At 45.3% G+C, this 11881-nt stretch overlaps 1 protein-coding gene across 1 annotated transcript in view; it reads right to left on the reverse strand.

The window, feature by feature from the left end:
* Window positions 1-431: 431 nt before the first annotated feature.
* The window catches only part of FLT1 (fms-related tyrosine kinase 1), a 165230-nt gene continuing 153780 nt past the window's right edge, over window positions 432-11881 (reverse strand). The window contains exons 26-30 of the mRNA XM_004680172.2: window positions 8588-8693; window positions 8182-8324; window positions 6162-6240; window positions 4226-4320; window positions 432-3328 (exon numbers count right to left, since the gene is read on the reverse strand). Of these exons, the coding sequence (XP_004680229.1) occupies window positions 3130-3328; window positions 4226-4320; window positions 6162-6240; window positions 8182-8324; window positions 8588-8693 (622 nt within the window). The 3' untranslated portion in view covers window positions 432-3129. The remainder of the gene's footprint in view (window positions 3329-4225; window positions 4321-6161; window positions 6241-8181; window positions 8325-8587; window positions 8694-11881) is intronic.

Below are 11881 nucleotides of genomic sequence, written 5' to 3' on the forward strand. Positions count from 1 at the left end.
GGGTAGCTGTGGTGTCTTAGGCTGTTGCTTAATTATTTTGTATGGTTTCCTGCATAGGACCTCTAGTTCACATGCGCAACACGCATCCTGTAATTGTGGTCATTATCTATTAGCTGAAAATTAGTGTTTGGGGAATTCTGCCTCTTTTTAAATTGAGGTCACTTTCATCCACAGCCAGCATGTGTATTCAGTCTGAATTTTGTGAGCTTACTCATTTTTGTTTTCTGGGCAATCTGCTTAATATGATTTTTTTTTTAAATCAGCTTTATAGTGTCCTGATAGGAAAGCTCTTTGTCCTCTTAGCAGGGTTTGCTTTATCTTTCTTAAGAGTGTTTCATAATTGACATTTAATGAGCACTCCCCCATAAAATCCTATGACCCCACTTTTCACTGATAAACAATTAGAGGAAATATGTAGATTTTTTGGAAGTTAATTTTATTATATGAAGATAGTATACAAAATACATTCATAGTGACTAGAGCTATAGGACCAACTTATGTCTTATATCTGCAGCATATATTCTTGGTTTGTATAAAAGTAATTTTAAAATTCCAGTTTCCTTAAATAGTTAAAGACAACACACACACATACATATATGTACATAGAGTTGCTACTGCTTTCAGTCAAAGACACACTCTTCCTTTAACCAATACTCTAGCAAAGTATCTCATGTTTGACAGTGTTACGTGCTATGAAGTAAAGCATACCTAGAAGGCCAAAGATTTTCCAGAATTTGGATATAATTGTTCCGTGGCATAACACTTAAGGCCTGAGCATCATTTATTATGCTGACTAGATAAGGCTAACTAGATATGGACTTGCATTTGGCTTTAGTGCTGTTGCATCCTGCTGTTACACACAATCTTCAAAATCCTGAAAAGAAGTGCTTGTTCTGTAATTGTTCATGCCAGCCATTGCTATCATAAATGACAAACGGTTCAAATAATACCATTAATTAATCAGTGTCTGAAGCTCAGTGCTATTTGAATGAGCCAGTCTATGGCAAGCACTTTGCAACTAGATACAGTCATCACTTGCAAGCTTCCACTTTTCTGTGTTAATTCTGCCATCATATTTTGACTGATAGACTTATGGAGCCACAAACCTGAGTCTTCAAAGAAGCAGAATTAATAGTTTTTTTTTTTTCTTTTGGAAAAAATGGTGCGAGTAAGTTCTCTTAATAAGAAGTAGATCATTGAAATCAAGAATCAGGACATTACTATGTATAGCTAAGGGTTTTCTTTGTTGCCACTAGTTGCTGGATCCTTATCTGATTTGAAAACCAGAATTGATTGAGGTCCTTATTTTCCTTCCTTTGAACTTCCTTCTGGTTATCTATAACACTGCTGTTAAGTCATAGGTAGTTTGTATGCATAGAAAGAAAAGAGAGAACAAAGCTTTGATTTCCCCTCCTGGCTTTGTCCTTCCTCATTTTGTCTGAACTTGGCTCTTGTAGGAGGCTGGACTCACACAGAACACTCAGCCCAGCACACTCTGTCTCACTTGGGATGTGCTGACTTTCCATCTCTTCATACAAAGAACTTTAAGAATGTAACACAAAGGAAAGGAAGCAGAAATCCTTCTCTTATATTTCAGGTATTGGAATCATGTTATATGCATAAAGGGAAGTATGCTCTTCTTCTACCTTAAGTAGCAATTCACCATTGCCTGTCCAGCTTTGACTGGCTTCAGAAGGTACAACCTTCCTCAGTATGTGGCCTCCGCCAGTTGAGAAATTCAGGGTCTATTGACCCTTAAGCCCTGAAGCATAGGCACCCTTTTGTACCCTGTCTCCCTCTTTCCACCTTCCTCAGACCCAAGGCAGGGTCCAAAACATGAAAAGAGACTTTGAATGATGGTTCAATAATATCCTGAGTTCCAATTCTAGAAATACCTTTGTATAAGTTACATACCACCTCTTTTTTTTGCAAGGCATATATAAAGTGCTTAATAAACATTGGTTAATGCTCTTCCACACCCGTCCAGGAGACTAGCATGAGACAGAATTCTTGTTACATAAAGAGGAGACACAGTTGGCTTCCCATCCTTTGTTAAATTCCAACAGTTTCAGTGAGTTCGTTTGGTATAGAGAGAGGGTGTTTCACTCTGCTATTTCTTTATTCCATCTATTCTACTTTGGTAATATACTCACACACACACACACACAAATAAAATAATTAACCCCTACACAAGGAATCCTCCTTAGCTTCTTGTTATAGTTAACTATGATACCAGAAATTGAATTGTGTCTTAACTACACATTAATATTCAAAACAGGATTGGATATTGTTTTTGAAAGTGGTCTTAAGCCCAACAGATACCCCTAACAGACTGAACTTGTTCCAGTTTGCTTACTACGAGCGATAAGCACAGTGCGAGGTGCCGTGCCCGAGGGCTCACGCGAGGCTCGGTTTCCAGTGTATCTTGCTAGAGAAGCCCTCAGTACAGGCTCAGATTTGAGCATCACCCTCAATGTTAAAAAGAAAAAAATAAAAATGGAAATGGGAGTAGAACAATCCCATAACAAAATTTTATAGTTTCTCTTGTAGTTCCAAAAATTTCTGTCCTGCCACCCAAGAATCCAGAAAATACGGCCTCATCCCTCTGTCCTGTCTGCTCCCCAGCTAGGTTCCCAAGCCACTGACATGGTTGGTTGCCACCTTCTCCTCTCTACCCATATGCATAGTTTAAATTCTTCTCATGCCTTCTCCCTTCTCCTCCTTGCCTGTCTTAGTCCACTAGTGGACCCTAGCAACATTGCTTAGTCGGGCTCCTGGTTGTGGGGCGCCAGCGGCTGGCCCAACGGGGCTGTCTGGTCACTAGTGCAGCTCCTGAACCGCCAAAGCCCTACCGCCCTGAGGTGTTGGGGTGGGATGGGGGGGTAGAAGGAGCACTGCAGGGGAGTCACTGGGCTGAGAGGGGGTTTCTCTAAACACACTGAGTAATGTAAGGTTTTAGCAGTAGTTTTCTTCACTTAAACTATCTGGGGTTACATTCTTGTTAGTCAAAAGGAAAAATACTGCTGTGAAAAGATAAAAGTGTAAATTTATATATGTATAATACTGGTAAAAGCTAGTTTTCTGGGGGTATAAATACACATGTGGTTCTAAAAATAATACTGTCAAGCTTCAGACAGGTGGGGTGGAATATAAGACCACCGAGTTGTAGTCAGGGGGAGGAGAACAGCAGGAAATCTTCTTTTCCAGCTCCGAGTTGTCGTATGTAAATCTGCGCTGGCCTTTGATGTGCCCACAGCTGGGATGGCAGAAAGTAGGCCTGGCGAGCTCAGAAAGCCCAGACTCCTTGCTCTTACTGGTTACTCTCAAGCTACAGAAAGAAAAGAAAATGTAATCAAATGTACAACATTGGTTTCTCGAAAACAAAACACTGACGTCCGCTCTTGTCTTTGTGAGCCACTGTTCACACGGTTCTAGAGTCACTGAGCCAGATGCGCCTTGCTCTAAAGCTGCTCACAGCCTCCCCACTAACACCAGCTCCAGTCGCCCATGTTAGACGGCAGTGGCAGAGTTCACTCATCGTGGTGCTTACGATTTGGCTCTTTAAGGAAAAGTACATGCTAACCTCTCATTTAGATGAAAGGGGAGCAGGTTCTGTCTCTGCATGAGGCACGAGCAGGCATTTGAGCCCAGAAGAAAAGGAATGCGTGCGAGGCCTAGCTTCCCCTTGCCTAGCATGCTAGTAGCTAGTAACTAGCCAAGAGAAGTTGAAGTGGTCCTCAGGGACAGGTCACTGTGATGGGAGTTGATGGCCTATGCGCAGGGAGGCATGCTGGGGACACAAGAGAAGCCTCCACTTGGGAGGGTCCTTGGGATGGCAGGCGTTAAGCCAGAAACGGCCCTGTGACCACTCTCATACAGACCTCCCTGGGCCAGCGCCTCATCGTGGGCGGGCATTCTCTCCCTGCCCTCGTGAGCGGGTCTTAATTCTATCTGCACGGTCCACAGAGGGTGTATCAGGCTTAAAGTCTTGGCTGGATTTTCTGCACGGTTTTTATCAACCTGTTTTCCTTCCTCAAGTTTGGTATTCATACCTCTGATTTTGTCGTCTTTCTTGCTCTTGAGGACAAACTGCGTCTCTGCAATACCTGAACACTACAGTTCAGGAGCACAAGTAGCCTCCCTGGAGCCCTGTTCAGCCATGTCCTCCAGCTTCCCCTCCCTAACCCCTATCAGCTGACGGCAGAGAAGATACCAGATTCCTTACTCAATCTTGAGCGAGGCTTTGGGTTTGCTCTCCGTCCAGGTGAAGCGTTTCAGCAGCGGGGAGGCCAGCAGAGTGCTGCTGTCCACCTGGTAATCCTGGCAGGGAAGAGAGGAGAGGGTTGCTTGAGCTGCTTGTCCTAGGGGCCCATGGCAGGTCTGAAGGATGGTAATAGAGACGCATCGGAAGTCAAAGAGCAGGCTCTACCTCGCTCTTTGCTGCCTGTGCTTAGACCGCATTTCCCTGGATAATTCACACTAAAATTTGTCAGTTCTAAGTAATGCCATTCCCAGTAGTTTTGAGATTTTTCCCCCTGAAGATGGAGAAAAGACAGTTAAATAAAAGGAAAGCTACTGGTAATAGGTGAGTGCGTTTCACAGTAAGCTTTTACGCACATAACCACATCAATATACTAAGACAAATTCTGGCAGATGACTATTGCTATTGGTATGCCATGTTATGCATAAGTTCTGAGGAACTGTGAAAGCATGGTTTAATTTTTTTCTTGAAGTGGAATCTGCAGGCCTTCCTTGTTCATGGCTTCTAGCAATTCCATTTTCCACATTGGCTCCTCTTTATCACTGAGTTTAAGCAGAATCCACATTATTCCGTTAATACGGCACTTCCAGTAAGTGAATCCCAGACCTGGCTCCTGTTACCCTTTGAGTCTCTCACTGGCCATGGTCATGTCCTCCATTATCAGGACACTATCATTGTTCTCCACTGTTGAGATGTGAGGGTTGCGGTTAAAAAAAAAAAGCTTTTGTATTATGCTATCGTTTCCTTGGATTTAAAACCAGTGTGCCCAGCAGTACAACAAAATGTCCAGCTAGTTTTGCCTTTGTATTCCTTTTATTTTTCTTTTAACAGTTTATTTTTAAAGATTGATTTATTATGCTTACAGAGCCTGGGTGCAGGCCAGAGGTGTAGGGGTGGTGAGAAGATTCCCCAGAGACAGAGAGGGGAGCAGAACAGGCAGACTGACAAAGTACACTGCTGAGGGGAGCAGCAGGTGGGTCAGGAGAGGTCTGCTGAGCTATGTGGTCACCTTGGGGCGGGGATCGAACTGGCACTGAAGTAGCTGCGGCCAGCTTGCAGTGCTGCACTCTAACCCATTGTGCCACCAGAGAGGGCCAGTTTGCTTTTGTATTCTGCAGCTTATTTGTGATGTTTAAAAGTTTAAAATCCCGGGCTCTCCCTGGGGGCACAATGGGTTAAAGCACCGCATTATGAAGCTCTCTGAAGCACGGCAGCATGAGATTGATTCCAGGCCAGGGAGCTGATCCACACGGTGCGGCAGACCTCTTCTGACCCACCCGCTGCTCCCCTCAGCAGTGTATTTCAGTAGATCTGCCTGTTCTGCTCCCCACTCTGTCTCTGGTGAAGCCTCTCATCTACCACACCTCTGGCCTATACCCCAGTTTTGTATGTATAAATAAATAAACCTTTAAAAAAAAAAGGTTTAAAATACCCTTCTCTTTTATCTTGTGTATTTGAAAAGTTTTGTGCTTTTCTCTACGACAACTGTGGCTCCGGGCCACCCTGTGGTCATCTCCTCCACACAGAGGCTGCTGGTTTTCCAGGACTTGTGCACATGAAGGTCTAACTAGTCACACAGCTTTGATTCCTCTCTTGCTCTGAAAGCAAGTCTTGATCACTGAAAGACAAGAAGCTTAGAAACTCACAATGAAGTTTCCTAAAGGATTAAATTATAACCAGACAAGGACATAGACTCAGGAATAAATTCTGGGTCATCTTCAAACTATGGAATCTACTTTCAGATCACACTCTTCCTAAGTAAGTCTAGTTGTCAGTCCCCTTGACATTGTCATTTCAGCTCCCACTCACTCCAGGACACCAGGTTACCAGAGTCTATGCTGAATGGGGTCTGGCGAAGGGCCTGCCAGGGTGTGCTGAATAGTTAGATGCTAATACTCACATCAAGCATGGTATTTGGTGAAAGTTCTTCAAAGGTTTTGATTCTTTCCAGGCTCATGAAATTGAATGCATTTACGTATCTGATGGAGAAGCAGAAGGAATCATCAAGATGGCAAAATAATGTTCCATTTTGATTTATCAGGGGACCAGAGGCAACATATTCCAGCTAAGATGAAACAAAACACCAGGAAGAATTGCCTCCTCTCTCAGAGGCAGAAATTCCACTGTGTTCTAGCAATTCTGACAACAATCCCACTGCCTTCCATGGTAGTTTGTCTGCATTACATAGTTTTACGCAAACCCCAGGAGCACCCAGAAAAGACTTCAGTAGTTAGACTTCTGGTGCCCTGTGAAATCAAACTGTCAGGCCTAAAAAGACCTGAAGCATCAGCTGGTCTAAAACCCCTGCATAACAAAGGAAGCAGATATTGCCCAGAGAAGTGAGGACTTTCTAACTGTCTACTTCCCAAAAGGATGTAAGGCAGCAAATGAAATGGCTGTCAAGGCCACAGCCAACTTAATGGTATAACTGAGTAGGACTAGTCCCGGATATTCTGTTCTGCCAGTAGAAAATGGGAAAAATGTGTGGCACTTGCGTGATTTCACTATCACTACTTACTGATGTTCTGTTGCTGATCTGTGATCTATTAGGAAAGACCACCAGAGAGATCACAGGGTACTCCTAAGACAAGTTCACCTGTGTGAGTTTCTTAGTCCGATATGCTGTCCCCATATGAAAATCCAACTTCTTAGGCAAGCTCCCTGATGGGCCTAAGACTTAGCAACATACTGGAAAAAAAGTCTACTCCTTTTCCCTCACCTGTGACCCCCTCAGTCCCTGCCCATATTTTTATCTTTAAAAAAATGGGTGATTTGCCTGTAAAAACTGGGTGATTTGCCTGGTTGTATAGTGTGAGCAGAGCTCTGGACCTCGGCCCATGACCACAAATCTGGACTGGCTGCTAGGCTTCAGGCCTTTCTGCCACAGCTATCAGTCTTTTCGGACAGCGACAGTTCCTCCCCATATCTTCCCTGGTCACAGTCATGTTTGGCTGAACTGAGGTCAAAGCCCCAGGAGTGTGACTAAGGCAGACGCTAAAAAACCCACAGGAGAGCCTAGCAGGCCTACAAGGTGTCCTGACTGCAGAGAAAGGGAGGGAGTGACAGAATCCTGGGGTAGGAGATCGAGCCGCCTTTTAGCCGCACTGTTCTGGCAAGCTGTCCCCCAAAGAGCCTTCAGGTTTCCATTCATTTAACAGGAGTGACCGCTACTTAGTTGATGATGTTGGGCATGCAAATAGCCTGGTGTAGTACCAGGCCTCCGTGTTTGTGTGTCCGTTAATACTGACCCTGGTGCCTGTGCCAGTTCGTATGGCTGTATGTGCAAGGGAGATACATGTGGAACTGCTACTACTGATGAGGTGGATGTCCATGTGACCATGGTACTGAAATGCAGCCCTCTACCCAGCACCCAGGGAGGAGGCTCAAGCCTCCTCCCCTACTCTGAGTCCCTGTGCAATAGTGAAACATGTGTTAGTTTGCCATGCTAGGAAAATCCAGGGTGTGGGCTTTTATTTACACCCTCATGAAAGCAGGCAAAGTCATTTAAAAATGGAAAAGATGGAGGAGTTATTCGAGTGAGATTAAAGAAATGAAAGAAACTCAATGTGTTAGTCTCGATTGGATACAGCTTTTTAAAAAGGTATAAAACACTTAGGGGGGAATTATGAAATGTGAATATTTATAATATGTAATTATTTCTTTGGTGTGGTTATACAGGAGAATATCCTTCTTACAAGATGAGCTCTCTACTTTTTGGTATCTTTATGTATTCAAAGTATTTAGGGATATAATAGCCACATGCCTTAAGCCCTCTTTTAGATGGTGCAACAAAAAAGCAAAGAGAAAATGACACACATCTAGAATATTTAGAGAAGATAGGGCAAAATGTTAGTTACCGTCACTTAAGGAGCTGGTATTTCTGAAAACTTTCTGACAAAGTTGAGGAAAGAGAGTCTTACCTGACATCATCAGAACTTCCTGAATTAAACTTTGCAGCTGAAATATCTTCCTTGAAGAAGTCATCAGAGAAGGCAGGAGCTGAGTATGTAAAGCCACTGCTTCCTGTCAGTATGGCATTCAGCGGGATATAGTCCTTGCCATCCTAAAATACCAAGATGGAGTTCTATGGCACACATTTCTACTGCAACCTCTATCTATGAGTTTCCACTATAATTCTCAATCTCTGGTATGTTTGGGACACTACAATTCTGCACACACACTTTCATGCACTCACACCTCCCTTTTTATTTATCACAGCTGTAGTATTAATGTAGTATCAAAACACCACCAAACAACCTCTTGACTTACATTCAAAGGAATTCAAAGGCATTTGCCTTTCTGGTAGCTAGCTAAATTCCTCTTTACCTGCTGTACATTTGCTTGAAGCAAATCACCGAGTTTTTCCACCAGTTCTGCAAATCGTGGCCTTTCTTTTGGGTCTTTGTGCCAACAGTCCAACATGATCTGATAGCTGTGAGGTGAAGAACAAAAAGAGCTGGAGAGCAGTGGTAAGTACTTAGGTTGTCCTAGATATCAGCAAAGGCCTGGGTATTGTCTCACACACACAGAGATGTTTTGCCTTCATTTTTCGACATGGGTATGTACTGCCCGTGCATACGAGGCTGTTTGGGGTGTCATGCTGTAGTAGAAAATGGGCCCATAACGTGGACTGACAGACAACCCCTCAGAGCCCACCAAGACCCATGTTCCCAGCTCCTGTGGCTTCTGTACTGGGGAAGATGTGGATTCTCCTATGAATAAAGCAGAACTGTTTGGAAAGGAAATGCCACTGTTATTTGTAGTGAATTGTAAAGTATACTCCCCACCTCACTGTCAAAAACAGGACAGTGTCCTTCAAGGAAAATGTTAATATAGCCACAAATATCAGTGGTGAATAGTTGGCAGTGCTGATTACATCCTGGGCTGTGAGGAAGGTCAACTTGGGCTGCGCCTGGGATTTCCAGGTCTTCCAGTTCCACTACTGGGCTCGGGAGGCCGGAGCACAGAGGGCTGTGTGTATACGGCCCATTTCCAGCAGCTGGAAATCCACACCATGTGAGAGCAACTAGGCTTGTGTACAAGTTTTTGCATGTGGTTAACCCCTCTCCCTCCAGCATTTCACAGCTGCCAGAACAAACTGACTTCCCATCACTTACAGCCAGACATAACGGCTAGGTAGGAAAACATTTGTCTCAACATTACAGAAACCAAATACTGTCCTGGGATTGCAATGCCAAGAAGTTCCTCTGTGAGTCTTTGGTGACACTATAGATGTGATTGTTTTGGGCTTCACGCCTGGTCATGTCTGCAGGGAGCGTTGGCCTGAGTCTGCTCCTCTCCCTGCAAAACACATGTGGGAGTCTCTCTAGTCTCTGACTTAGGGGTTTCTTCTTTGGGCTCTTTGTTCTCCACATGAGATGTTTATTGTAATAATCCCTTGTCTCGGCGCATCTGGACTCGCGAGAATTCTGGCCAGATCGAAACCTGAAGGGGCTTGGGCTTGGAAGAGAGACCCCAGCTGGAAGTGCTTTGTGGGCAGCACCAGCTCTCCATGCCTCCCAGCTGGCCAGCGCTCAGCATCCGAGCCCTCAGTAAATATCTGAAGGACTGGCCAGACCCGCCTCTGGGAGGAGAGAAGATGCTCCTTCTTGGACCCTGCAGCCACCTGCCAATATTACTAAGTTCTCACTTAGCATCAGCAGGTGCCTAGGCATTGAGGCTGTGAGACCCTTTACTCGGGGCCCTCGGGACTTGCAGTGCTGGGGCCTCCGGGTTGCTGGGGTAACCCTGGTGCCCAGGTGACCCTCGCCACAACCGAGCTGTGCACTTGCAGATGGCACAACAGCTCAAGCGTCACTGAAGGATACACCCCTTTTATTTCAAAGTCTATGAGGGGGCTGACAGAGAATATAAGATGGTTAAGAAAAGAGAAAAGAACACTCTCAGGAGGAAGGTAAAATAAAGAAAAAAAAGTAAAAGTACAGACTCAGTTAACATGACAAGTTTATAGCATGACAGGTTTATAGCACGAGTACAATGCCCTGAGCTTCCAGGTAGCTGGTGAAGGAATGAATAATGAGTTGTGTTATATGCATAGGCCAGAAGTTAGAAAACAAAAGCCAGTTCTTGGCAGAGCATGGCTATTCCTGGAACTGAAGTGTGAAAGGTGCTTCTAGACACATCTCAACAACCTCATTACCTCCCAGGAAATAATGAGTTCATAACACTCTTGTTCATTGTCTTTCGTTACTAGCCAAAGCCTTAGCTGCAGAAAAGACCATTCTGTAAAAACCATGCAGAGAGTCACAACAGGGGAGGCCAGGTGTGTGTCCCCTTTGGTTCTATTGAACCCCAGGATGAAATTTGAGGTTTCAGGGGAATGATCACCACATGTGGTCTCCAGAAAACCCTCATGGGCACTGGTCTGCAGAAGCAAGTTCCTAACTGTCCTGTGGTAGAATTCAGGCTCTACCTTCTGACACACAACCAGCAAGCAGATCCACCCTATGCCACCTGTGAGGAAGGAGAGGACTTCATACAGTCACATATCTGAATTGCGGATTCTCTTACCTTTGTACAAACCGACAGGCCAAGACTTTTCTCAGCAGCAATTCTGGTTCCTTCCACCCTGTATTGTTTCTATCCTGCCCAGCTTGACCTAACTCCCAGGAGTGTGGAATGGATCCAAGAGTTGTGAGGGCCCTGTGGCGATGTGATGTGTGGCCCTGGCAGCAACCCCTCCACTGGGCTCAAGGTACAGATACTGGGGTTCTGGGCTTGAAGAGAGGGTCTTGAGCCCTGCATCCAGACAGTGCCTGGGAGCCCCAGGTCCTTCTCCATCCCTGAGGAGCAGCACCTCAGAGTGAGGGCTACTGCGCTCACTGTACTGAGGCAACCTGGGCCAGCTTGGTAGTGACCACAGATCCCAGGAACATAAGACAGATAGTGGACACGACCCTACTGACATCTCACTTAAAAGTCAGTTTACACATTTTACTAACTTACTGAGATAGAGATGCAAAAATTCCTTTACACAGACAAGTGGTCACTAGACAAAAGTGGAAGACCCTTGCCTCAGGGTGCACTGGCTGGCGGAGGCTGGTCTGCCTGCGGCCAGACCTTGCTGTGTTCAGCTTAATCATCCAAGGTTCCTTTATCTCTAGCAATGAGCAGATTCTCTGAGGCTGTTGGGAGAGCACTCAGTAAACACATAGGTAATTTGTAAAAGGTAGCCAAAGCCAGAAAGCCTTGGACCAGTGTAGGGTGAATGAAGATTGCTTGGGCTTTTAGGGTATGGGCGAGCACAGCAGGCACACCTGAGGCTAGAGGCTGAGCCTACAGGGGCGGCAGAGGACAGCAACCGAGAACGACTGTGAGAGGACGAGATCACGAGAGGACGCCAGAGAGCCCAGAGATAGCAAAGATTCCCCCGGTACCGGGAGGCCTTCCAGCCCCAGCTACCCAGCCCCCAACCCCCACAGCCTTCCCCATGCCTGGTTACCTCACTGCAAATGCTGTAGAAAGACCATTAAAAGGGCCCTCTCTGGTGGGTCAGCGGGTTAAAGCACAGCACTATGAAGCTATCTGCAGCCACTGGAGCACTACTTCAATCCCTGCCCAGGGAGGTGGCCCACATGGCATGGCAGACCTCTCCTATCT

The sequence above is a fragment of the Condylura cristata genome, unplaced genomic scaffold (genome assembly GCF_000260355.1).
Source record: "Condylura cristata isolate star-nosed mole 26May11 unplaced genomic scaffold, ConCri1.0 scaffold00010, whole genome shotgun sequence".
NCBI classification, from domain to species: domain Eukaryota; kingdom Metazoa; phylum Chordata; class Mammalia; order Eulipotyphla; family Talpidae; genus Condylura; species Condylura cristata.